The following is a 27,887-nucleotide window of genomic DNA, read 5'->3' on the forward strand; positions in this document are numbered from 1 at the left end:
CGGATTGAAGGACAAACATGCTGTTTTGAAGTACTTCATCTGATCTTTGAGGTACAATTACATTTATGGTTTTGCATCCTATTAAGCAGAAGAACTTCTTTTGGTGTAAAGCATCAGAGCAGCAGGGCCACAGAGCCTCCAGATACTCCAGGACCATCGTCTAAATACCTGAACGCGTGTTGAACACCAATCCTGGCGCTTCAGCTACAAACCAGGGTGACCAGCTGGAGCGCGCGGGTGAACGCACACTTGCTCTCGTTTGTGTTTGAGGATCACTACACTTGAGTTTGTACCCTGACGTTTGGGGACGGTCTCGCTGTCGTCAGCCTTCAGTCTCCTTTGGCGTCAAACTGCACGTGCGTGACCGGCTCTTTCTGCAAAGCGGTGCAGGAGGAACAGAACCAGCTTGAGACACCTCAGTGTGCGAGTACTGGAGAGGCAGAGGAGGCCCTCAGCTTGGTGGAGCTGGGAGCAGAGGGTGGACGTGGCTCCTGGCCACCGTCTTCTGTTGTGTTCTTGTATGATTTCTGGGCTGCTGGTGTCACTGAGAGGGTTGTGTGTCAGGAGCCGACCGCTGGGACGACACCTGCCACGTGCAGCTGAGACTGAAGGCCACTCCATGACATTCACCGGACCGATTTAGCCCACCGGGCCTCGACCATGGCGAGAAGAGCGATCAGAAACAGGTACCTGTGGAAACTCTTGTTCCTCGAGTCCTCAGAGAGTGAACCAAACCAGATTGAAAGATTTTGTTTTTATTTTTACCCACAAAATCAATTACTCAGCATCTACAAACAAGGCACACAGTTTTATAAAAAGTATTGATGACATGTTTTTTTTTCCTAAGGCAGGCATAACATCTCCATGCTACCATGGAAGGAATCCCAGAGTTCAAAAAATGCATTTCTATAGCATCGGTGTACAACATAAAGACAATAAATTATCAGATTATAAATAGAAAACAAATCATCCAAATCACAATGAGCTTTCATGCTATTTTCAGCGAGGATCTTTTTGTTCGTCGATGAGATCGTCACCATCAGATCAGTCCACTTCAACCATCTCCGGCTGTCAAAGTGGAACCATGACAACTACAAGCAGACTCAGCTGCAGGATTCACTCTCTGGCCTGCTCACTGTCACCCCAGCAGCTCCGCCATCAGCTCCCCTCGTACGAACCCTCCCACCTTCCAGACCCGTTGACACCGTCAGAACTCTGCCTGACGATTATCGCCAGGAGACTTCATACTGGGAGCGGTTTGTAAAACTCTGTCCCTCTCCCGTATGGCAATGGAGTCATCATCAGAGTCTGTGGCGGAGCCCTTGTGCAGGATGTGGACATGTCAGGGAGTGTGTGTCCAGGGTTGATACTACACACACAGGAACGCCAACGCCATGTTGAACTGCATTCATGTTTATAAATCTATCCATAAACCAGAAACCACAAAACAGAAATAACTTAAACTTAAATGGCTTTCAAAGTAATTAGTCACTTCCTTAAATTACAACATAAACTGATGTCTTTGGTTCAGTAAGACACTGCGTCTTTGACACTGAGACCTCCACACAGCACAGCAGAACCGCAGTGGTCTGGTCTCACACCAACAGCACCATCCACAGATTCAGGGACGGTCCAGCACCCCCCATGTCGGGGGGGGGGGGGTACTTGGTTTGCTTTCAGGAGGTGCTCAATAGCTTTTTACACAGACTTTAAAGCAGCATTATGCAGTTTAAACAGAGAGGCAGCGCCTCCTGCTGAAAGAAGTGGTGAAGTGCAAACTACTGGGACACGAGTTGAAGAGACTGATAACAAGACTGTGACAGACAGGAAGAGACGGGCGGTTCAACATGAGGCCAAAAGGATTTGGTACGACTCACGTTTCCTTTTAGTCAGTTTTCCGTCATGCCTTCGTGGGTGCTGATGTCTGGGCACCAGCGTGTCTTCAACTCTGTCTGCTCTTGAAATTTTCACCATGCATGAAAAATGAAATGTTTTGGAGATGTTCGCGGGTGCTTGTCGCGGCATCCCCACAAAATATTCTGATTCTAAATCTTTCTCGCAACCAATCCTTCAGACCCCAAGAGACAGAAAAATAGGGCTGAAACAGAAGAATCCTACTTTAGAAAGGAGAAACAGAAATCATTCCAGGATGTCCTACACTGTGTCTGGAGGGGGGATGGAGGCCTCAGGTGAGAAAGCAGCCTAAATCATCTGTTGTCACCCTGGCAGCTCAGGCTCTCTCAGGCCCACTGTTCCAGGAGGGAAACACATGGCTCAAACACCCACTTCTAACGCTGCAGGTGCCTGGAGTGCAACAAAAGGTTCCACAGGGACAGAGCTACACGTCAGGAGTACAGCAGCTAGCCAGAACTTTGGCTTTCTTCATGATGAAATCTGACACTGTGCTGGTAAGAGCTGGTAATGTGGCCCTGCCAGCCAGACATCTGCTGGAGGAAGAGTCGAACGGCAGGGGAGCTGCTGTGCTCGCTGTCATAAACTAATTGAAGAGATGACTCAACATGCTTCTCACGGTAACGGCACTTTTTCAGGTAACTGTTTTATTTTTTCCCTCTCCTGGAAACTGACTGGCCTGGTTGTTTCTTAGGCCTCCAATGAGCACAAACCAGACAGAAAAATACTCTGAGATTTGGACACGAATCAAAGGTCTAACACCAAGAGAGACGTCCGTCGTTGAAAATCACTCCCTGGAAAAGCAGTTGCAGTGGTTGAAGTATCAAGTTACTTGTATAAATTAAGGCGAGAGACGTTTGTTCAGGGTTGTGCTGTGCTATCAACAAATTCACCCCCAAACCAAGTGGGACCCACAGCGAATGTCACGAGGGACTGCTGCCTACGTGCATGTCCAACACGGACACTTAAGGCTGGTTGTTTATCCGGTCACTGGCGTGGAGGAACGGGCCGCCATACAAGCAGGCCAACAGGCGCAGAGGTGAGAAAGACAAACCTGGAGAAGGTTTGTGTGCAAATGAGACCTCCAGCTGCTCTTCACCTTCTGCTGCTGTCCAAGCACAGTCCATCGCAGGTGTAGACAAGTGGTTCATTGCACAGTTGTGTGTGTGTGTGTGTGTGTGTGTGTGTACTCCTGTGTGGGGGCAGTGCAACCTCAGTGCTCCTTCAACCTGTGAGGTAAAGACAAACATTAACATGGTATTGATAAGTTGGGTGTCATTAAGTTTTACAGTCAAGAGCAATAAACTCTATAAAACTTGAACTGAATGTCCACAAAGTAACATTGTTCAATTTTTAACAGTTTACCAAGCCACACAACAACTGCTCAACTTCTCTGAAACTCCATGGTTTGTGTCCGCTGATTATTCAGCTCATGAGAATAATCTAGCCTGGTGCACTTCCACCGTCTACGGTGTCGACCTGTGGTTTTTATTAGAGTACAATCACCTGACTTCTTCATCTTGTGAATGATCCCCCAGAACGAGGGCCGCGGCTACAGTGGTTTTCCCTCCTCTGTGTGCACCCTCTCCCAACACGCTAGTCAAGAGTTGCTGTTCTCTTCACAACAACCTTCACTGCTTGGATCTCAGCAGGAACCAAGACACTCTTCTCCTTGATAACGAGTGACTCCATCACCTGAGACTGGCTGACTTCTTTTTTGTCTGAATTGTGCTTCTTTTCCCTTTATCTTAATCTGTATTTCATACTTTGTTCACCAGATAAAATAAACCATTAAGCACTCTGTCGTGTCACACTAGGAGTCCACCTCACTCTCACACGTGAACGTCATTATTAGCACCTGTAATTTGGCTGTCACAGCGAGTCAAGATGTCTGCCACCAAGAGGACGTGCTGAGTAGAAGGATGGACAAGTGAAGAGTGGAACTTACTCTACAGCAGCAGTGGGACGGGATTTAATTGAGGCCAGCTCCTTCATGACAAGCCGTAGCAGGAGCTGCATGACAACACACACACACACACACACACACACACACACACACACACACACACACACACACAGACACACAGACACACACACACACACACACACACACACACACACCAAAGACAGGTTGACAGTCAGTGGTTCAGTACTTCTTCTATGATTCAAGCAATAAGATGCCTCTTCATAGGTGACTGGACAAACACACATCAGGCTCCATTCTATGGTGGAGCAACAGAAACAGGTCAGGTGGATGGCGGGTTTCAGCTGTGACATCACTCAGACCAGTCAGACAGCCTTGGGCTTTGTGTTGCTCTTTCAGTGCTGCACACATTTTACTTCAGGAGAGGAGAACGCTCCTCATCAGGAGAACCAGACCTCCTCCTGCTCCAGGTGAAGGAGCGCAAGCACATCGTTTGTATATGGCAGAAGCAGGAATCCACCGAAGCCATCAGAAGTGGAGCAGGTCTGGGAGGAGGGGGAGCAGGTCAGGGAGGAGGGGGAGCAGGTCTGAGAGGAGGTGGAGCAGGTCTGGGAGGAGGAGCTCAGGTTCACTAGCTGGTGAAAGGCCGAGGACGCTCGGAGTGAAAACATTGTTTGCGCTGGCTTGAAACTGGCGATGAGGCTTGAGCTTGGCTGAGTACCAGCGAACGCCATGACTCAAGTAAGGCCCCAACACTCAGTTAGTAAAAGTAAGAACGAAAGAAAACCAAGAAAAAAGAAAGAAACAAACTAACATATCAGACATTCTTGCCCTTTGATCATTGTTGATATCATCCATCCATTTTCTAGACTGGAGCCTGGGTGAGAGGCGGGGTTCACCCTGGACGGGTCACCAGTCCATCAGGAGCAATCAGGGATTTAGTTGCTCAAGGATACTTGGACATGGTCAGTGGCCACCAGCAACCCTTTGGTTGCTAGACAGCCACTCTAACTCTAACCCCCCCCCCCCCCCACTGATGATGTTTAAATATTCATCAGAACAACTTTTAAGGAAACTCTGTTGAAATGTCATTGGCTATAATAACTGTGTTGTGTTCGGCTGTTTCGGGCCTCACCACCAGAGCCAGGAAGTCAGCTGCCATCAGCATGTAGAAGACCTTATCCCAGCCACCTGCAGACAACAGCCCCGCCAGCAGGGGGCCCAGTGCTGCACCTGAGGGCACAGCAGCATTTGTTTGTGTTTATAAGTGGAGGGTTCAGATTGAGTCCAGCCTGCATGTACGATATACCGCCAGACTTTAATCTAAATGGACAAAGAGGAGGAGGAAACCTGTCAACACAAATACAAACAGCAGGTCATGAGAAAGGGATTTTTCTCTCTGAGGCTCGTTGACGTGGTGCAAGGTTCACACCAGAGGAGGCGCTACTGCACCACCAGGAACCTTCCCTCGTCCTGCAGACACGCCCAACTGTGTCCTTTTGAACATCAAATCGAGCAGGAAGGAACCGAACCAGCGGCCTCGTGTCAGTCGGCAGCACAATAGGCTGCACCACTACCAGGGCGTCCAGCTCAGCATTACTGGACACACCTACTGCGCCAGCCTCTGCTGTGGAAAGCCATGCGTCTTCCCTCCTGGCTGGCTGTGCCGCACCTGCACTCATCATCACCTGCTGGTTAGAAACTTTTGTTGACTTCCTCTCCACCGTCCTCCTCCTCCTCTCTCTCGCTCTTCTGCTTAATGTTTCGTGTTGCACATTTCATTTCAGCGTGTCAAGTTTTGTTTGCGAGTGAAGATGAAAGTGCAAGCAGGGAGCGCGACTGAGCTCAACCACAGTGGCTAACAGAAACAAATCCTCGTGCACTTGCAGGACTGCGATCATGTGATTATTTCACTCACAAAGAGGCCACAGATGCCATAGTTGTCCAAGTCTCCTGAACAGATACCTGACAGCTTTACTATGGCCTCTATAATTCAACAATAATTCCAACTGTTTGAGACATGGTAACGTGGTTACTGCTTGCTGTCAGTGTTCTAACCCGTGACGGGAACGTTCCCCGCCGCGACACACTGGTTGTATCAGACCGATGAGGTTGTTGCAGCAGGTGTAATGACGTGTAAGGATGCACATGCGTACTGACCTACAGATCCTGTACCATCAATGATGGCAGTGACAGTGGACAACGCTCTGGCGTTGCCTTTCAGGCTCTTGTGGGTCCCCTGTGGTGAAAAGTAGAAAGGGAGAGCGTGAAATAAGGGAGCAGGTCTGCTGCAAGTTAAGGTGATTATGAGGGAAGGGGTGGGGGTGGACGACTTGTCCTTTCCTCAATTGCAAGTTCAATTTAAGGACAGTCAAGACGTACATTGACGTGAGGTCTTTAACAGTTGACATGCTGCTGCTGTCTCAAAACAACAGCGTCCATTTTAAAATCTGAAGTGCTTGGTTGCAGTCGACTGGACTGCTTCAGTTTGCTCAAAGACGTTTCGCGCTTCACCCCAAAGGCTTCTTCAGGTCTATGAACTGGATGAGAGCTGACGGAGCACTGAACAGACACCAGGACCCGGCTGACCGAACCAACATTTTCCATTTGAATGCAGACCATTGAGTTTGATACTAACTGTGGGTTTGTAAGAGTAAAGACCAGATTACAGGGTTAGCGAACGGACACACGTTAAATCACCCTTGCCAATCTTCTGACAGAGACTCTTTAATAACTAATAATTGCACGTCTAGCAGAAATTGGAGAGTCAGTTTTTTTCTTCTCCATCCCTGCAGTGACTCCAAACTCACTGCCAGGACTTTAACAGGTGCTAGAAATCAAGAGCAAGTTACACCTGTTCTTTCTTCTCGATGCTGGTGCATTTTTAGTACTCATTTGATTTTTTAAAATTAAGACCCTGCAACTGATAAAAGTTGAAACTGGCCGTTTGTCAGCAGTAGCAGTGGCAGCTGTAAGTGTCTCATGTCTTCTGATGTCACCATGGACACGGTGTTGAAGCACAAGTAGCCGCAGTGCTGGTGCAGCGACCAGGACACATCCTCACCCGCCTGCCTGTTGCACTTCTTGTGCGCCCCTCCCACGTGGTTATTAAGGTTTACTCAGATTTTTTTTTGGTCACGACTCCTGTAGAGAGTCATGGGGGACCAGAGAAGCTTAGTGCACCCTGGACAAGACGCCAGTCAATCACAGCACCCCACTGCAGTACTGTCACCGAGGTGCCACTCAAATAAAGCTTACATTCGTAGTAGTACTTCTGAAATGGAGAGACTTACCAAATCAGCAGAGACTGCAGTTGTGATGAGTGCATATGGTCCATTAACCAAACCTCCACACAGCAACAGCATGCCTGGGGCACAAACAGCAGCATTAAGACTGTGGATCTTAGGGTGAAAGGGAATTTCTACTCCTTGCCTCCATGTTTCTCCTCACGCTGTAAACAGACACATCGGTGATTCCATTTTTGCCTGCACAGATTCTGGAGCGACCCCTGCCGGCACCGAGTCCAGCAGGCCCGCTTCCCTACATCAACACACGAGCTCTGACTGCTGGACGAGGCCTGAGCAGCTGTTGCTGCCCAGCAGCTGCAGCACATGATGTGCTATAACACACGCCGTCACGTGATGACATTCTCAAATCTCCTTGTGAACATGAAGAGCCGCAGCTGTGACGCTCATGAGCTCAGCCTGCATGAGTCACCCGTCACGTCACAGCCTTTACAGTCAACAAGCCACTGACGACCATTTTCCTGTCACGCTCTTTATTCTGGGACTCAACTAGAGTCGATCTGCACGCTTCTTAGTTACAAATCTTTATTTGTTTCTATTTCACTGATACTGGGCCCTTCTGCAGCTGCTCCGTGGTTAAATCTGAATGTTTAAGCTTCCGATGACTGCAAGATTTCCATGTAATGAGGATGACATACAGAGATGGCATCCACATGTTTCCTCACGTTACCAAAGTTTATTTCTTGTTGGAATGAGTGAGCTTCTGTGCTGTAACACTGCCATCTGCTGGTGCTCCACAACTAACGTCTGGAAAAGTGTGACCTGTTGTGCTTAGTGTTTAGCTACTGGACAACCTGCTGCATCAGGATCCTTATTTATCAAATGGAGCAAACAGAAGTGATATTTTGGGAATATGGAAGCTGTTTATCCAATTCTCCTTGATTTGAGAGGATGCATGAAGGAGAACTGGACGGTTCAGTGTTTCCGTAAAGAACTGCAACGCCGCATTTAAAGCTCCAAACATTTTTATAAAGGTGTTATGATCCCAAATGATCTTTGTCAGGTGTTCAACAATCAGACAACATAGAGACAAACATCAGAGTCACGCCCCCCCCCCCCCCCCCCACACACACACAAAGAGCGAACCAGTCTCAGTGTTCCAACTTGTGGCCAAAGTCAATATTGATGTAGTTCATTTGTCTTTGTACCATTTTGTCTAGTCAGTGTGTCTCATGTTTCCTCCAAGCTCCAGTTTTAGTCATTCATTATTTATGAAGCGGGGATCGTGTTCAGCGTCTCTCACTGCTTTAAGAACAGCACGGCTTAAAAATGAGCTGACAGCTCCATGAAGAGGAGTGGAGCCGCTGGTGAGTGGATTCCTCACAAGGAACAACTCTAAATCCCAGCAGGCATTTGGGTTTATAAACCTGCTGGTTGTTCTCAAACACGGCATCGACAGCTTCGATACAAACACTCAAGGCCCCGGCCTCTAGAAATCAGCACCACAGAGATTTTCATGTACATTTTTACACACACTTTCAAAAGTTAGATTAGACATGTTAAGCACTGACTAAATCTGAGACTGGTTGAAGACTATCAATAACTTAGTGCAAGTCAAAAATAAAAACAAACGCAAACCTCCAAGTTCTCAGAGACTCATCACTTCAAATTTTTCATTTTGTGTCATCAGAACAGAACAAAAATATTGACTAGTAATGCATTTTGCTGGATAATTTAAAGTGAGTCCATCAAGTTGAATAATGAATCAGCTGGCTCTTACCGATGGTTGGGCCCAGACCAAGCTCGCTGATCATGGAGAAGCCATAAAGCTGGAAGACAAACGCATCAAAGTCACTCCCATGTTCACTCATTTATAACTGGGTCACAGCACCAAGCAGGCGCAGCCGGATGTTGCACTGAAGTTAGAACAGGATGTTCATGTGACAGCTGGCTGTAAAATATCCTACGCACTTTAAATTAGCCAAAAAAAACATGTCACTTTCTTCGTGTGTATCACAAACAAAGGCACAGAGGAATCTGTGGAACGCTCCACTGCCACCAAACGCACACCGGCAGCTTCAGTGACCTGCTCCTGCTCAGAGGTGACAGCTCGGTATCCACCACCAATAACATCACTATTCAAAACATGTTGAACTGGTGAAATATCCACTGGTTCCAGTTCCAAATCACACTGGGAGATATTTGCTGGAAAAGGGAACAGAGAGCAGTGCGGCGGGATCTTACTGTAGGAGCAGCCAGCAGCAGCATGACGGCACAGGTGGTGGCTCTCTTCCCCAGCTTATCAGACGTAACTCCTGCCAAGATCCCTCCTGTTGTGTGTGGACACACACACACACAGACACACACACAGACACAGACACACACACACTTTAGAAGCAATCAACAAAATGTAGGATATTCAAAAGGATTTCACAATAAACCCCAACAAAGCAAAAGCTCTCCGTCTCTTACACGGATACAAATGGAGGAACACCAGCGTATTTAACTGCCTAAGAGTATTTAATAAAGTGAAGCCATGGAGTTTTTAACCATAACATTTACAGTTAAACTGTTTAGTAAGAATGGGAAGATCAGATTAAAGGCAGCCGAGTTGGTAAAGTCTGGCATTATCAGTACCTTCAGTGCCTGAACATAAATCAGGGAGCTGAGGGGGTATGGGAAATGCAGTTTCAAAAAAAAAAGCAGGGACTTTAACACCTAAATTGACTTGTGGTTGATTACAGACAATGAACTTTCCTGCCCAAACGGAAGAACTTTAAAATTTGTGAAATCAAACATTCAGCACTCATGCAGCAGAATTTAGAAACCAGCAAAGATCCTTTGCATAAAAGCCAAAAAAATGACCAGTTGATTCACATTTCCTCTCTTATGGTCGGAAGCTTTAAGTGGGACTAAAGCAAAAGAGGCTTCTCAAACAAGAGGCTGTACCCATGGACAAAGTCCAGGTCATACGCTTCCAGGCACAGCCCTGGGGGCCAGCCTCGCACCTGCCTGTTACACTGACTCACAGGCCCTGTTCCCCGCTGCTACGAAGACCCTTCCTGAGGGATCCGATATAAAATCATGATCATAACACTCAATGTGCCCTGAGATCCCATCACTGAAACCACACGTGATCTTTCACAATCATGCACATAAATGTATCCTGGGACACCTTGGAAGACCGCCTCATCAGCTGATGAAGGGCAAGTACACACTGATAAGCAAGTAAACAGCGGCGTATCATTACGTCTGATCACGTGAAAAGATTCTAGAGAGACACTATTGGTTGTTAGGAACATGCTGACAACATCGCCATCGTCTGCGCAGCTCGCCCTCGAATTAGGAGATAACGTCTCTCAACCATCAGCTGATCTGTCTCTCTCTCTCTCTGCTCAAACACCAGACATCATTCTAGACAAGAGGGCAGAAGTGTGAGCATAAAAAAATGACACAACAACAAATAAACGCATCATTTCTGGATGATTTGAGCAGCGTATTCGCAGCTGCCCTTTATAATTACTACAAACTGTGGTGGGCAAAAATTCAGATTAAAAACACAACAATTGGAAATAATGTAAGTTTTTATTTGCATACAGAGTGTCCCGGTGACACACGCCGCTGAGCCGACCGCTAGTGATCAGTTTACAACTGGAGGGAAGTTAAAACCAGGTGAGCCAGGGGCCTGAACTGGAGACACTGGAGAGAGAGAGATCAGCCCCTTCCTGCTCACTGCGGCTCTCCAGGTTTGTTCATGTGTCCCTCAACTGCCCGACCGGCGTAAACATCAGAAACAAGTGGTATCAGAACAGAAGCACCATACCTACTATTCCTCCCACATCAAACAAGGTGGACAGATCTCCAGCCTTCTTGGCATCTAGGTGTGCTGAAACACACACACACACACACACACACACACACACACACACACACACACACAGAGTTTAAGGAAAGTGAGCAGCAGGTGGCTCAGTAAGCCACGACACTAATAATGTGACAATTAACACTCTGCCACAGACGGGCTGAAGTACTGAAGATGCCGACGGTCCCGCCCAAACCTCATGTGGTCAAACCCCACGGCCTCCAGGATGTTTGGGTTTCCTGCAGTCCGTGGGTGTGTGCGTTCCGTTGTGTCCTCACCTGCTTTGGTGATGTAGAGCGGCAGCCAGAAGAGGAAAGTGTAGCTGACCAGCTTGGCAAACAGGAGACACAGAGAGAACTCGACCACTCCCTGCAAACACAAAGAGCGGACACACACACATGAATATGAAGGCCACAGTTTCTCCCGACTGAGCGATAGCCTGCATCAGCAGTTTCAGCACCACCCAATAAGAACTTCCTACGCTAGGAGCCTTTTGTTCTCACTGATACAGTCCACTAACATTAACAGAACAAAGGAGCGCAGCAGTGGAGTAAGCCAAGTCTAAAGGGTCATCAAATTTCTCCAAAAATGTTTTTTGCCTGCATAAAGAGGGCAAAGGTTGTGTTTAATATTCATTGCATGAATAAGTTAAAACAAATGATGTGTTGTTCTTTGGAGAAAACTGTGTTTTTGACTTCTGGGACAACGTTCTCTCCTGCTGCTGCAGCACAGCTAACGAGAGGTCTGGAGCTCCAAGATGAAGCGCGGGACAGGGGGGTAACAATCAGCTTGGCTGGCAGGAAAAAAATGATGAACTACAAGCAGATTTCTCAAAAAGTCGGCGTGTTTAAAAGCCATTTTGGAGTCTGACATTCCACACATTAGTGAACTGATCGATCAACAGATTCAGCGTTTGACGGCTAAGGAGCTAAAAAAGCAGAGATCTCTGCGGTCAGACGGAGGCACTAAGTTCCTTTCACAGTACTAGGGGGAGGGGCTTCTTTGGTCTCTACTTTTGGACTACATGACATCTGCAAAGTGGATGATCTGCATGTCCAGAGAGGGTGCTAACCAACACTGCATGTTAGGATGACACTGATCCCACCTAACACAGACCCAGCGGGTCCCTGGAGCAGGACTGCAGGAGAGCTGAGCAGAACTGGAAGATAAAATCAAGTTTTCATTTGATAGACTGAAGGTCTGACATTGGCCAATCAGCACACAGCATGCATGTGAGGTATTTGATTTGTAACTGACTGGTATACGTAGGGCTCCCATGAAGCTGATGGCGGACGGCTCTGACTTGCTCTTCACCACCATGACCGGCTGCACAAGGACACGAGCGCAGTCCCTGGGTAACAGCAGCTCTGTGTCGTAACTCTGAGGGCGAGGAAGACAAGCAAGGCCACGGTCAGTGATTACGGGTAGAACTGTCAGTCCATCACGCACGCACGCACGCACGCACGCACGCACACACACAGCCAAGAGCCAATCATTCTGAGTCTGATTCAGGCAGTTTTGTGATGTTTCAGTGACACTTGAAGGATTCGGTCAGGTTGATGCAGGGTAACAGTTGAACATCATTTGAAAGTTGGCTGCCAGCATCACGATACAAATCACAAAACCACCCTTGAGCAGAAGTATCAGATGGAGAAGCTGAGGAGTCAAGACCTGACTGAAGGCTCGGCCCTGAAAAGAGAACTCCATTGATTCAGCACGATAAGCAGAGGACTTACCTCAACTAATAGAACTTGATGGTTAGAACCTGCTGCAGCAGAACCAGACATTAATTTAGTGACCACGCTTTGATTTCATCTTCCCATTTAACCAGGTGAGGATGAAGAGATACAACACGGAAAAGACCAGAACAGTCGCACGTTGAATACCTGCATGCAGTTCCATCAGGCAGACAGGACTCATTCAACAAAGCGGGTATATGACCTCGTTGACAGAGTCCCTGATACTTGGAAGCACGTGCTAAACATCAGTGGAGTTCCCCTTTGAGTCCAGATGTTGGACATGTGGGTTTAGCTTAAGAATGATTGGTGTCCACCCACCAGGGTCCCCTACAAGTCTGAACCACCGTCTGCTGCTCAAGTCACAACTGACCTTTCTGTTTTGAACGTCTTCATAACAGCAGTACACCTGAGTGGATCATAAAGACATGTTAATGTGCAACTCCCAGGAGCGCTGGCCATGGAAACCCCGCCTCCAGTGAAACGTTCTTGCTCTTCGGAGTTAATGGTTCATTAGACGCACCTGTACCATCAAAAGCACACCTACTGCTTCGTTGTCCGTCTGTTACTCTGCAGCTGAAGCTGTTGTTGGTGCTGCCTGTATTTGCCATGATTTACTGGGATCAGACTGCATAATGACATCGGCTCTCATGACCGTCATCAGAGAGACTCAGCGCCATGGAACCATGAATTCTGGTGTCGGCAGTTTTTCTTATAAGCTATCTTTGTTTGGAGTCACTTGACATTCAGGTTACATGTTACTCCATCATCAGCATTTTGATCCACACCGTGATCCATCTTTTTGATATTTAACAGTGAAAATATAACATGAATAGAAGTCTTTGGGTAAAACTACAAAAATGGAAGTACAACAAGAAATAAGCAGGAAGAACAACCGGAAGTCGTTTCTGAGAAATCTACCTCTTTTTCCACAAACATCCTCTCCTGAAGCCTCATGGAGGAAGTAACTCTTTCCTCGACTGAGGGGACGTCCACTCTCAACCAATTTCTTGTTGCTACTTTTCTAGCGACTGCGCTGGTGCAGCTCAGTTTGCATTATCCTGACTCAACTTCTACTTTGAGTAAATAATGCAAGTTTCCAAAAATAAAAGTAGACAGAGCTGATAAAGTAGGAAGGAATGTGATGATGTTGCTGCATCGCCTAGTCTCTCCTCCAATGTTTTCAGCTCATCCAGGTCAGGGCAGCACCCAGCTTCGCTGCATGTCTGCCCCCATGTCAGCCAACGACAGCTGCAGCGATCGATGGTCTGATGAGCGAGGATGAGTCATTGTCAGATTTGATGCCTCCGCAACACGAGAGAAATGCAGCACAAGACGACTGTAACGCCACATTCTCTCAGGAGGTCTCTCCTCAGGGAGACTCACGATGGTGGTTAAAATCTTAAAATCAATCAGAGGAGACTTTGCGTCGCCTGTTCAGCTTCTCATTCATCGCTGTTCTGCTGTGACACACCTGCATCCTCATCATAGTTTCATATCATACGCCACATTACATGATGTTTGATTCCCTTGCCCTTTGGATACAAACACCATCTGACTGAATAATTCTCTGCCATGGATCTCTTTGCTTCGTGCTTTTCGGACTTCAGTTTTTGCACACCTGACAACACCATGTTCTGGTTTCTGTGTGTTTTCTCCTCAGTGGTTTGTGGGGTGTTGGTGGGTTTGCGATGGTGATTGTGTGGGTGATGTACGCGTCTATGTGAACCTGGAATTTGTTTGTTTGTAATATCACTGAGACGTTTGCGTTTCTCGGTCGCCCTCAATAATAAGATCTTCCCTCAGTGAAATTCATCATGCACTTGGCTTCAGCCTTCATTTTCACAACCGCAGACTCGTCAGATGAAGGATGGCGCCTCTTTCGTCCCACCTCACACCTCCTGAGGCCTGTTCCTGCACCTCAGCATGGAACCTGAGCTGACCGACCAAAGTGCTGCTTTCAGATATCAGATGCTAGTACAGACATGATCACTGCGACAAAGAGACAGTATGGAGGAAGAGAACAGCGATCCTTACCCACTGCCTGTCACGCTGTCAGTGTAACACCAACATACACAGTCTGTCCACCTCATATCAAAACAGGTTCCTGTGTTTCACATCCGTGTTGTACAAATCTGCCAATTCTCCGGCTAAGAGATTTGCTGCTGCTCAGCAGCACTCCAGACTTCAGCTAAAGCTAAGTGGAGCTCAGGTGGGAAAAGATCAACTAAATGAACACCAGCAAAAACTAAATTAGCTTCTGTAATTAAAAAAAAAGAAAAAGACTCAAGCTGTTTTGTTTGACACGTTGTTGCTTATGTGATTACAAGGACAAACGTTGGATTTGAGGCCAGGGGCTTTGTGTTCGCCTATGGCTGAAAATGGATTTGCGTGATGCATGAACACACCTGGGTTTTGTTGTCGTTGTACTGCAGAAACACCTCAGTGTGTCCATTCACGCCATTGCAACTCTTGGTTGGAACCTGCACAGAGACAATAAGTAATTAAATTCACAAGTTTTAGGTAACAAATCCCAAGAAATGACCAACAGGGACTAAAACCAATGATTCGATATACAAGAACAACTGAGTCCGCCCACTTACAGGCCAAAAGAAAATCTGATTGTAAACAGAGTGAAAAAACAATAACCAGCGTGAAGCTACATGAAGTCACTCACAGAATCTTTACTCACAGGAGATGGCACACCCTAACGCGAGGACATGGACTACATGCATCTACATCTAACAGAGACACAGTCTGTTTCCACACTCACACTGCTGGGAGAGGATTTCTCAGCATACAAGGTTTTCAGGTCATTTGGATCTGGGGGAGAAACCAAAAACACAAGGTCACATATGATAGTGCTGAGCAATTCTTTTCACCATTGTGTAAGCAAGCGGAGAGGAGGGTCCTCTCAGACCGAGTGACACTTCGGTCGGGTGTCATCAGGACATTTCAACAAGTTAAAGACCTTTGTACAAACAATCGTGCAGCTCTTCCACAGAGCTGGGAGGTTTAATTCAAGGCCTTTATTAATCAGGATCAACCCTGGGACGCGGACCTGACCAACCTAACAGAGGTATTCATCACTCTCTTTCTGCTCACACACACCTGGAGTCAGGAGAGCCCAAGTCAGGACACACACACACACCGCGCCTTTTCATCTGACGGGGAATAGGTGCAGCACCCGTTGCTGGATGCCTGCTGCTTTCCAGGGAGCTGTCACCCAGACCATATAGACACTCCCAGACACTATCAGGAGGTGAAACTCAAACACAGATTATCTAACGCCTTGTCTGGTTGAACACGCATCCTTAACAGAGAGGAGTAACGCCCACTCTGATGCAGAAGCCAGCACGGGGCTACAGCCAATGACGCAAATTCATCTTTTATTCTATTAGTCAATTAACATGATCAATGTCACCAAAATAATCATGAACGCACTAATAACTGCTGTGCAATCATCATGGTCACTATCTAGCTTCTGCATCATGCAGTGTTACGATGTGAACTTTGGCCTCTAAGGATATAAAACAAACATTTAGAGAGCAAGGTGACATATTTATTTGCGGACGGTGACTGATGCTTCAGTCTTCACTGAGCTGCATCTCGCCCAGGCAACTACCGACCGTACACACGCCGATGGGAACGCACCACTGGGGAGTGAATTTACCTGACAGAAAGCCTTTTCATTCCATCCACAAGTCAATGATACCTGTTGCACAAATGCAGATTACAAATATTGTGGCAAGGAGGCCACAGACAAGCTGGCTGGAAAGAGGACACAATCTGGCAGGAAAGTAATTCATCAAGTGATACAAATACAGAATTCAGCTGTCACACAGGCAGGATAGAGCAGTTCTGACACTAAAGCTTCACATTACTTAGTCAAATTACAAAAAAACCCATCTGATATTCATGAGCTGAGGTTGTTCTGATCGTGACGTTCGTAAAACGTGGTGTAGACGTACATCTGACAACTCCAAACGTGAGAAGAGGAAGGTCTTGATGTGCTTTCTGCTTTATTTCAACTTTATTTGCTGTGAAACTGTGTGTGTGTGTCTCTGTGTGTGAGGACACGGCTGGTCGGCGTCCTCAGACCGTTAGTGTGCTGACTGTGCGGCCCCGTGACCCTGAGCGTCGAGCCTCTGTCGTGCCCCCATTCATTCTTAATTTTTGATATTCTTCGCATGCACCGTCTCAACCTTGTGCTGCGTCAGTTTCACTTTTTGGCCAACTTCTTTCTGGTCCTTCTCACGTTCCTCATCTGAACCACAGGTGATGAATCAAACATGCTGAGACCAGAACGTCCGAGAGGAACAAGTCAATAGAAAGATTGATTAGGCCTCTGTCACTACGACCGGCCTGCCTTCACGGCAGCAGCTGCAGTGAGGCAGCATAAGCAAACGCCGTCCAGGATGGCAGCAGGATGCTGACGTCTGCAACAGACTGAGGAGCTTCAGAGGGAAGTGTGTGTGGAGAAAACACCTTGAAATCTCATTCACAACTACTTTCTCTCTTTAGACTCCTCTCCTAATGATTGGGCAGCCTTCAGGCGAGCATTCAAAGTTAGGCATCCTTTATATTCTGTAACCTAAACTATGTCGAGAAGACAAAGAATCCTGAGATGATAACGTCATCCTGACCTACACAGACTAAAGGCGACCGGCTTTCACCTTCACAGCCTTTGGAGCAGACACAGTGACAAGTATGTAGACGATCTGTCCCAGGCTCAAGTTGAGAGGCCTGTCGTTTCTCTAAACACGACATGATGAGAAGGAGCGTCCATCAGCAAGATGTTTTGTATTTCCAATAAGCCCCGGTTGACCAGCCACATATTTTCATCAATTGTTTGACAAGATAGAGTACTTCCTTGACATACATGAGATAATCTGAAGATTTCCTTCGCTGTGACAGCTCAAGAGGAAGCACAGGCGAGAGCAGGAAAGGAGCTGAGGGTGGGGACAGGGGAGGGCTGACGAGGACTGGCTGTTACTCTTCTCTTCAACATCTACATCCCTTTAGTGTCTCAGATAATGGGAAAGAACGGGAAGCACCGAGCTGCAGACAAGTTGGCCGCCCCCTGCCTCCGCAACTGACAGGAAGTCACGTGACCTCTGTGGCAGAAGTTCTTCGTGCGGCTGTGGTCATGAACAGAGCTTGCATTTTACTGTTTTCAGACATTCTTATGACAACATTCTTCAACATTAAAAGAAGCTTAAACCGCCACACACAGACAAAAATGAAGCACATCAGCAAAATACTGTTTTGACTTCAAGAAAATACAAATCTGTTCTTCAGCCTGAACCAGTCTAGCGTTCGATTGCTAACATGTTGTAGCCTTGCAACCAATGAGGAGGCTGTACTTACGCTCAATGAGGAAAAAGAAGCAGACAACACCCATGGCAGCGATTATGAGACCCGGTACAATGAAGGACAGGCCCCAGTTGGAGGAAACCCAGTAACCAGCGATCAGCGAGCCCAGGATGTTTCCCACCGAGGTGTGAGAGTTCCACAACCCCATGATGAGCCCTCGTCTGGCAGCGACACACACAGCACACACAAGGATGTTAGAGAGGACAAAACACAAGACTGGCCCAGCCTGAAGGTCTGCGACTCAGAGAGGCTTGGCTTGACTGGAGCTTTTACATGAACTCACCAGTGAATGAACACGTACGTGTTTGTTACGTTTCTGTGTGCTGAAATGTTGCAGCTGCATCCTTTGTATTAAAAGAGCTACACAAATAAAGTCTAACTAACTTCGTTATTATTATTATTATTATTACTATAATCAATCCTTGATTTACTCCTAAATTTCTCCAAATCTACACACAGAACCATACGATCATACACGGTCTTAACCAGGGTCTTCCTCCTGCTCAGGAACTTCTTCAACAAGATGAATGTTTGTTACTTTTGAGTTCCTTTTTTAAATGAGGGAAGCTCAAAAGTAAACTGTACAGCTGCAGAATTTCAGAACAAATGGATTTCATACACTCAAATATCCAATAAAATGTTATTTTTATTTGCTTACTAAAATGTGATTAAAAAAGGCTGAAAGTAACACCTGCCAAACGCGATGTGTAAATGTGAAAGGACAGGCCACTGACAGCTGGGCGCTTGGACCAAACTCGTGATGCACCGAGTATCTCATCACACCCGTCAGACGAAGGAGCGCTGCTCCCTCGCCGTCCCGTAGAGACGCACCTGCACCCTGCTGCACTAAAACTCTCAGCAGGACAAATCCCTCTCCCAGAGAGACGCAGCATTTCCAGCTCATAACAAGGTGGACTGAGACACCCATCAGCCAACATTCATGGTGCTTTTCCACCTTGTGAACTCCTAAACATCTCTTCAAGGATGTTTAACACAGTATAGTTTATACTTTTTATTTTCTGTTTTTGATAAATAACTTAAAGATAAAATGTGAATTAAAGTCATCTCCTACTCAGGAAGTACTGCGACTTTTCCATTACTCATTTAACGGTAACATGGGATCTCTTACCGAGCACCTGTTGGGATCACTGGCACCCCGAATAAAAATGTTAAATAACTTGCATTGTATCTTTGAGTTTTATCGTTATCAAATGTTTGTGGAATTAGTTTGACAATAAAGAAATTGTGATAACTCTATTAAGCTAGGAAGGGACCAGGAGAGAGGGGCCCAGAAATATTTCACACCAGGAGGGCTCGACTGAAAACGTTTGGGATCCTACCTACAAATTATACCTTCACCACGGCAACAACAAAAGAAAAAGAAAAAGAGGCCTTGTTGTTTTGTTCTTTTTCATTTTTCGTCTGAGAGTAAACAATGATTTCATGCCTGCGGCGCCTCTCCAACAGTAGGAATGAAGGTGTCTCTGTTCAGTCGTTTTCAGGCTGGACATCCTGTGTGACACTGAGACCGACTGAGCCTCACCTTCCCTTTCCGAACCAGTTGCTGATGCAGGTCACCACACTGGGCCAGCCCGTGGTTTGGACCAAGCCGTTGGCCACCTGAAACATGATGAAAGGATGAATGAGGCCCACGCTTGGTCACTTGGTAGTGAGAGGTTACAGCTCTGCAGCCTCTCCCTTGTGGACAGCTCATGTGTGATTGCACACGTGTGAGTCTCTGCGTGCGAACCCTCCATAGTTGCTTTATTCATGTAGCAATACACATAGCAATTGTCCTTCAGCCAGATGGTTTCGCTCAGCACCGACATAACAGCTTGGTGACCCTGAGCTACAAGCGGACAACAAATGTTCCGTTGCGTGTGTTTACACCAGGACAAGCACAGCCGGCACAAGTTTGCTCATCAATCCTCCTGCTCTCTATTTAACATCTTTTTGTCCTACAATCGCTATGATGCATCTCACCGAGACAAATATATAGAAGCCCAGGCTGTGGATGTTGTAGGTGTAGCCCAGTCCAAAGAGGCAGGTGAACAGCCCGCTGGCCAACATGCCCACCGTCAGGTAGAGTCGAATAGGCAGGCGCTCCCCAATGATACCGCTGCACGTGGACATGACCACCACATCACATGGAAGATATAATTTGACAATAATTTTGTAATTAGCACAGTTATTGAGTAAAGCCTGACAGACACATCGGCAGTTATCTGCCTATCGTGGCCCTATCACGGGCCTACCAGCAACGCACTGTCACGGCGTATTTGTTTTCCAGGATGTGCCGATTTAAAAAAAAACTAGCACATCAAACGCAGAAAACAACACCTATGACGTGTTAACGATGGTGTAACGTAGCGTGTCCAGCAGAGAGCGCTCCAGCACCTCAGCCTTGGGTATTTTACTTGCCAATTAATTAATCACTTGTTAATTTACTTGTTAAATTTTGGTCTGTACATAAATGGTCATGTATGGAAACACCAAACATTGGCTGTTCAAGGAAGTTGTTCGTTAGTTAGCCCTCTGACAACCTTCACAGTCATCATTCATTTTCAATCCAGCACAAAAACGACCTGCACGTATTTGAACGCTCTAAAAATCAGTATCAGGCGCTTTTCCTGAGCTTTGCTTCTCATCTTTCCTCGTCTACCAACAAGTAAATCTGTGTCACACTGTCTTGAACAATTTAATGCATCTGCCCACACTCGTTTCAAGGTTTTGCCCTCGTGACTGCTGCCTCCGCTTGCTGTTCTAGTTCACACTTTAACTCAGTTCTTCCTTGGAGGTGCTCAAGTGTGCAGCGCCAGGCGGGTGTGGGGGGAGTCACAGAACGCCCCGTCACAGCTTGGACTCATGGAGGAAACTATAACTGTTGTCTGTGCTCATGTACTGGACAGCCGTTCAGAGTTTTCGGCCTTCGTGGAGACCCTGAATGGGGCCCTGTAGGAGGCTCCTGAGGCCCTTCAACAATAACGCTTGCACACGTTTCTCTTGTGAATATGAATGACTGTAACATGAACCATTTTCCCCTTGGGGGTCAATGAAGTTTTCTGTGATTCTGATTCTAAATCTTGGCTCTGCCCTCCTCTTCATCTCACCTGAGGTACATTCCCACCGCGTAGGCACACAGGAAAGAGTAATCCATGGCTCCCAGCAACTGCTTGTAGTTGCTTTTATCTGAGGACACAAAGAAGAGTTTTACCGCTGACCTCGTTTGCACACATTCATCATGTTGCAAGTTTCCCGACAGCCAAAGCAGCAGAGAACACCTTCCGCAGTCCGCAAAGACCTCTCCGAATGTTCTGGTCTTATTCTGGTCACCTAAAGTCAAGGCTCTGGACAGAACCACCTGATCAGTGAGAGGGAGACAGCATCATAGATGGTGATGTCCAGATCAACCTGACTGTAAGATCCGTGTTCCAGCTGGCTGTCATTGACCTGCTTCTCACCCAATCAGCCATTGTTAGGACACTCGGCAGGTATCAGAACCCACTTGCAGGACATCAGCTGATGAGGCAGTCTTTCAATGTGGCCCAGGAAACGTTTTCATACACACTAGAGAGAGACTGTGGCCACAGGGGACCCAGACCACCTCCCAATGTGGCATCAGTGAAAAGATTGCAGGACACGTGGTGCTGCGGAGCTGGTGTTACAGCTGGCGATCGGCTCACTCGGGACGGACCTCTCACTCTACGTGTACATCGATAAGATCTTTCCACAGCCACCCACAAAGACACTGATCAGTTGAACTGAACCCCATTGCCGTCTTGATGCAGCTGGTTTGAGCAGCGGAGAGCAAATCAATCCCATCTCAGTATTTGACCACTAGGGAGCGACACCACGTTGCCAAAACACCTAAGAAGTCAAGAACGGAGCCGATACCAACCGAAAGGCTTCCATCCACAGTCCATGTCAGCGTGGAGCAGCTGCACAGAGAGATGCTGGCTGCTGCTGGAGGCGCTGGTGGCCGGTTCACTGGCGGATGAGCAGTTCTTATGGAGTTCACTCTGTCAGCACACACAAGGAGCACAACACTCGGTGAGACACGCAGCTCCGTGTCCCAGGCCGGGGCTGACAAGCCAACACGAGTGGCTTTTGCTTTACGTCTTCAGATCAGGTCTTAAACAAATGTGTGTCTTGCAGCTTTCCTTGAAAAAAAAAAAGGTAGCATTTCCACATCTGTTTGCAATCACTGCTGAGTGCAGATGTCACCCGCACATCTTACTTCTTAACAGTGGATGCAAATCTGATGCCGTCTTTGTGTGTTTCTGATGAGCAGCATTGATGTACTGATGCAGTATTAAAATCTACATTAAACACAAACATGTGATTTGTATTTGATAGATTATACGATTTAAAGCTTTTAAGTATAAAGCAGATATTGCCCGGTGTACCAATGGTACTGTAGAAATACCTTTAACCTGCTCACATGGATCTGAGCCAATCAGAATAAATCTACATACGGGGGAAGACTCTGGTCCTGGCCTCAGGTTTCATTCCCGTACAAAACAAAATCTTTAGGATCAAATTCATGATAGATCATTGGCAGAAAATGAATGTATAAAACAATACTGTCACTGATGCATCGTCATCTGATGACAAGGATAATTGTTTTCATTAGCTTGGAATGAGAGATGTCTTCCACGGGGCCGCCGTGGTTCAGCCACACACTCGCAGCCCACAACAATCCAATCAGGTCGCTGCTTGTAAGCAGTTGCTTGTTTTGTCTTTCAGGTTTAAAAGTTCACCTGCGTGTCACCTGTAATGTCTAAATCGAACTGCCTCATCTCGAAACAAGCTCCTGGATTTATGAGAACAAAGAGCTGGAGCCAGACAAAAGAGGATGAGGGAGGAGATGTCAAACAAAGGCTTGAGTCACCAGGTTAGAGGGGGTCCGACCCCTGAACTGCCCCACCCCCCATATGTCATATATATTATGTCAGCGTAAGCATAGCGGTTTGAATAGTGCGACTATATGCATTGAAAACAATTACACAAATTAAATGTGTTTTGATGATTTTTTAATTTGGACTCCTCCCCTTTGGTTTGGCTCAACCAATCCTGCCCAGCCAAACACCGACAGAGCTCGGTTTGAGTGTCTGAGCGGCGTCAGAGCGAGGCCTCCTTTACCTCCCAGTATAAACGTGGCTGGAGAGGATCTGGGGATTTCCTGGCCCACATGACCATGAACAGCTGTTGTTTCATCAGGTAGTTTCCATAACAAAGTTTAAGCTACACCGTTGGCTGAGACGGCCATCAACAGATCGGTTTAGATTAGATGTCCTTTATCATCCTGCTCAGGTCGACTCAACACAAAAGACACCCCCATGGACGCCCGACCCAGGACGTCTAGACCACTGTCACTGTGTGAAACATGATTCCTCCAGTCAGTGTTTCAGTTCTGAACGTCTTACCTTGACGATGCTAATGGGTTTCCTGGAGAGGTGGAAGCTGGTGTAGAGCAAGAAGGTGAGGATGAAGGTGAGAGCTCTGTACCTGCAGAGAGGAGACACAAGGGGGACCAGACAGAAAACTCAGCACTCACCCGTCCGACCTGAAAGCAGCACCTGCAAGCTCAACGTCAGCGCCAGAAATGTGGGTCCAATTGCAGGCCGTCATAAAACTTGATTGAGGACTGGCCCTTAAATGTTTGATTACTGACTGTTCTGTACTGAAGACAGACAGAGAGTCTCGATGCATCTCAGACCCCAGACACCGGTGTGAGGTCCAGGATGCAGCAGACAATCCTTTGCATCACAGAGTATTTCAGCTCTGTGGACACGAGTGTGAGAGACACCAGTGAGAAAGTCTGTCCACATGCTGGTCATGGTGTTGCCTCGGTGCCAGGACACATCGCTCTGGCTGTGTCTACGACCTCCTGTCAAAAAGAGGCCATGCAGGTTTCTACCCTCTGATAAGACATGGTAGTCAACACAAGCGCTTCCCACAAACTTGTGGACAACTGAAAATAATCAAACAGCAAAGTGACAGATTTGTAAAAGGTTTTCTTTGCTAAAAGATGAAACAAAGACTCACAGGTAAGATGAACAAGTAGGAAGACCACAGCCTCTTAAAACACACACACCAGACTCCGACTCACCACTGGTCCCTGTCGAATGACACCAGCAGGCGGATCCCTGGAGGAACAGGAGCCATGTTGACACTCCAGTCCTTGAATCAGAATGTGAGGCAGGGGGTGTGAACTCCACACGCTGTTAGGAGGCTAACGGGGCGCATGCAGACGGCGTGCTGCTGCCCTGGCTCATCTCCACCACAGAGGACGCTGCCGGCACATCAGCAGTCAGAGGACACATGGCTGATAGGGCGAAAAGTGGAGCTGGAAATTCCCCTCACCAGCCTGAGAAGATGACGTGAGACGGGACGACGGTGGGCAGCGGAGGAGGCATGAAGACAGAGCACGAGTACAGAATTGTGTTAGCACAAAATGGAGCTTTCCAGAGCGTGTAAATCTAGAAATGGCAGTTTGGTTTAAGAGCTTGTTTGACAAGGGTTTTGTGAGCTGATCAGTAACGGGCTGTCTGCCTGCAAGGGACGTTAAAGGGACAGTTTGCCCAAAAGTGAAAACGGGCGTAAAGTGAAAGTGAAACTACAATTACGCCCTCAGTGACACTTTTCAAAGCAGCATCCAACGCACAACATTCAAGTGCCAGCCATCGCAGGTCCTTTCGGTGTGGCGTTTGCGTGTTCTTCTCGTGGCTGCAGGAGCTTCACGTTTCTAGATCTGGTTGACAGATCTGCAGTTGGTCCCTGAGCGCTGTAGGCTGTCGCTCGCCGCTCAGTCGAGGACGAGGTAAAGACAGGCGACTGATGAGTTTCTTTCTATGTAAAATAACTACAATGACTTCTTCAATACTTGATTTTTTTCCCCTGAGAAAGAACCATGTGATATGGAAGTGAACGGATCATCATGGTCAGAGGTCTGCAGTCCCACCTCAAACCAGCCCCACAGTTGGCAAACTCACTCCTGAGCTGCCAAAGGTCTGCTTACACAACTCCTGCGCTCCGTGGGCGACGCGCAGAGTAGGAACAGTTCTGATGTTTGATCTGAACCTTGTTGGTGCGGGGCTGTGGTGAAGTTGCATCATAGAGTCATGGGGAGTCCATGAAAACTCCTCGGACAGGCGGAGCTCCACCCCAGGACCTTCTCGCCACTGAGTTCCCATCTCTGTTGTTTTAGTTCAAGTTGAATCTGCTCAAAGCCTGAAACTGAGCCTGTCACGTCCTGCCTTCAGCGTCAGGCAAACAGCCAGACCTCTAACAACTGCTGCCCTCTGTCATATCGAAACTCAGCGACACACACACCTGGTCTCAGGTGTGCCTCTGAGCCGCGACACAGAAACGTGAGCCAGGAATGACGCGTCTGCATGGCCGTCTGGCTGGAGCGCTGCAACGCATCGGGACGCTTGGTTCGACCGGAGAAGTCCTGATAAGCAGACATTTATCTCCACACGCCCATTATAATTATAGCTGCGAATGTCATGTGACTTCCTGGTTAACCCTTAAAGTCGCATGTTCTAATAACGAGCAATAAGAGTAAAAACGTCTCAGCCCTGAGCTCATCACGTCCAAACAAACCCGAGACCCCAACCTGACGACGCGAGTCGCTGCCGTCGGCGGCATCCAGAGCTTCAGCTGCGGGCGGTGAGACGCAACCGCGCAGCGTCGTTTCCTCTCATAAATCTGAACTCGCTTACTTGCTAGACGGCAGCGTTGATAAAACCCCTGCCGTCACAACCAGCGTCGGTTACTCCATCGACCAAGCCGCCGGGGAAAGGCAGGAGCGCGGCTCCTAGTCCCTGGATGCTGGAACGAGCGCAGCTTCTTCCTGGTACCGACGGCGGCGAGCTAAACCACCGCCGCCGACCGTCAGAGGGGCTCGTGCCGGAACACGGCGGCGCTCCGGCTCAAGAACTCACCTTAAGCCGAGAGTCGGGGGCTTCTGCGTGTCCCTTCGGTCCGCTGAGGGATGTCTGCTCCGCGGCTCGGCCGTGTGAATGCTAGCCGCCGCCGTTGAACTGAAGCTAGCGGCGACTGTCACCTCCGAGCCACCCTCACACAGCTGGGCTGCGTGCGCGCGCGCCCCATCTGCCTCCGTGACGTCATCAGCGGGTGCTGCTGGCTGTCTGATCTCAGACCAGCTGCTCGTGGCACTGATGGATGCAAACCGTCGTGACACGCCGCTATCGTCCAGGGCTCAACAGATGAACCGGCGCAGGCGAACCGAAAACCCCGGGAATTCAATTCTCATCCTAAGATCTTAACCTCACCCGTGACGTAGTTCAGATCAAGAGTCAATTCCCCCACAGCGGGGGGGTGAAATTATACAGGGGAGCGGGAGAGGAGGAGACGGGAGAACCCACGGGACAGAGGAGCGTAACCAGGAACCAGAAACTCGTGATGATGTCCTTGTGCTTTCCTCCCCGGCTGAGCCAAATGAGCAAATGGCGCCATCTAGCGGTGTAAAGGATGTGAGGTTTCTCCAAGTTCAAACATGCAGACAAGTCTAAAACTTGAAGCTGGTGAATCAACAGCATGACACTGTAATATTGCCTTTGTTGCTGTGGAACTCCTGACATCCTCAGAGAGAAAGTCTCCCCATGAGCAGCTTGTCCTGCTGCTGGTGCCACTGGTAACACTGGTATCACTCCACCGACTGATGCTCGGGAAGACCTGGACCCAGAACATCTGTGTGTTGTTTTGGTGGAACCTGTTTAGAGAGGAGAGATCGTGGCTCTGAGTCTGAGTTACATTTTGCCAGTGACTTGTGGAGTTTTGACAGAATCTCCAAACTCTTCAGGTTTGTGTTTGGAGGTTTGAGAAACTGAAACTTTCTACATTTGTAGAGTAGTAAATCCTACAGTAAAACAACTGACAGCCCATCTCAGCCCGTTCGTCGTCCACCTGCAAAGAGTTTCTCTCCCGGCCTCTGCCTTTAGGAGACTGATGAATTCTCTCTGAAATCTCTGAAATTTCACATCTGATGGTTTGACTTCTGCAAAGAGCTTTGAGTTCCCTCAGCTGCTGTTCTCGTCTTTAACTGGGGAAGTTAAAGCCAGTTAAAGAAACAACAACACATCCAACAAGTACTTGACCAAGCAAATGCTGTCAGATAGAAAGAGGGCATCTCAGTAAATCTGGGTTCCTGTACACATTAAAGGAAATTAACTGGTAGGTAAAGGAGCAAAGTATAATTGTAACATAAGTAGTAGTATTAACTGCAGTAACGCTGATATTTTGTCAAACTGGAAATGAAGACGTGGTAGCGAACAGAAGCAATAAGAGCCCACTGTTCAAGTGGAGGAGTGAGAAATGAGAGGAAGTGGTGGAAGTATAAAGGTTATATAAACATAAAGGTATAAACATGCTGCAGGTGCGAAGGTTGCAGTCGACGGGGGATGGCGAAGCATGTATTCACGCTGACAAAAGCCAACATGTAAAAGCCACACCGCTATGACTGAGGGAGACAGCTCTGTACAGGTGTGAGGGGCCACCTGCCTGCAGAAAACTGCAGCCTGTCATGGGAACCAGGAAGATCATTCTTAATGATTTCAATGACACGTACCACCCAAGGAGACACTGCAGCATAGATGGATGCGCACTGTAAACTGCTGGACATAAAGAATCAAAGGTTCTCTCAACTCTGAGGGCTGTTTTGTGTGTTTATTCAGTGACGTCATCAGCGACGATCAGTAGACAGACATCGTATTCATTTGATCTCACTTTGAGAAAAGATGGGCTTCCTTCTTTAATTTAGGACATACATTTTTATAATGGAGGCAGCACAGTGGAGCAGTGGTCCT

At 47.6% G+C, this 27,887-nt stretch overlaps 1 protein-coding gene across 5 annotated transcripts; it reads right to left on the bottom strand.

The window, feature by feature from the left end:
* Nucleotides 1-769: 769 nt before the first annotated feature.
* slc37a1 (solute carrier family 37 member 1) lies at nucleotides 770-26,427 on the bottom strand. 5 transcript variants are annotated; one of them, XR_015118782.1, is made up of 21 exons: nucleotides 26,004-26,427; nucleotides 24,167-24,424; nucleotides 23,481-23,562; nucleotides 21,953-22,073; nucleotides 21,165-21,243; nucleotides 20,038-20,173; nucleotides 19,598-19,674; nucleotides 18,049-18,215; nucleotides 15,452-15,501; nucleotides 15,087-15,161; nucleotides 13,052-13,087; nucleotides 12,200-12,322; nucleotides 11,221-11,311; nucleotides 10,904-10,966; nucleotides 9,325-9,410; nucleotides 8,861-8,909; nucleotides 7,129-7,202; nucleotides 5,996-6,074; nucleotides 4,971-5,068; nucleotides 3,770-3,924; nucleotides 770-3,140 (listed from the first exon to the last, which is right to left on the bottom strand). XR_015118782.1 is itself a non-coding variant. In XM_086221013.1 (21 exons), exons 2-21 carry the CDS (start codon nucleotides 24,220-24,222, stop codon nucleotides 3,125-3,127), a joined length of 1,623 nt encoding a protein of 540 aa, XP_086077139.1. In that variant the 5' UTR covers nucleotides 24,223-24,424; nucleotides 26,004-26,426; the 3' UTR covers nucleotides 770-3,124. The 5 variants fall into 5 exon arrangements, 4 of the variants coding, with proteins under 4 accessions (XP_086077139.1, XP_086077140.1, XP_086077142.1 ...); XM_086221013.1 differs by having other exon boundaries at nucleotides 3,860-3,924; nucleotides 26,004-26,426; XM_086221014.1 differs by lacking the exon at nucleotides 26,004-26,427 and adding an exon at nucleotides 25,782-25,923 and having other exon boundaries at nucleotides 3,860-3,924.
* Between the last annotated feature and the right edge of the window lie 1,460 nt (nucleotides 26,428-27,887).

This window comes from Aulostomus chinensis, chromosome 12 (assembly GCF_037954235.1).
Source record: "Aulostomus chinensis isolate RoL2024-O1b breed Wild chromosome 12, RoL_Achi_v1.0, whole genome shotgun sequence".
Taxonomy (NCBI): domain Eukaryota; kingdom Metazoa; phylum Chordata; class Actinopteri; order Syngnathiformes; family Aulostomidae; genus Aulostomus; species Aulostomus chinensis.

Excerpts from the sequence above, each read along its gene's own strand:
- slc37a1 (XM_086221013.1), bottom strand. The coding sequence starts at position 24,222 with ATGGCTCCTGTTCCTCCAGGGATCCGCCTGCTGGTGTCATTCGACAGG. Across the intron at positions 22,074-23,480 it reads AACCCATTAGCATCGTCAAG|AGTGAACTCCATAAGAACTG; the intron begins GTAAGACGTTCA and ends GTGTGCTGACAG. Across the intron at positions 3,925-4,970 it reads CTGACTTCCTGGCTCTGGTG|CTCCTGCTACGGCTTGTCAT; the intron begins GTGAGGCCCGAA and ends GTTGTCATGCAG.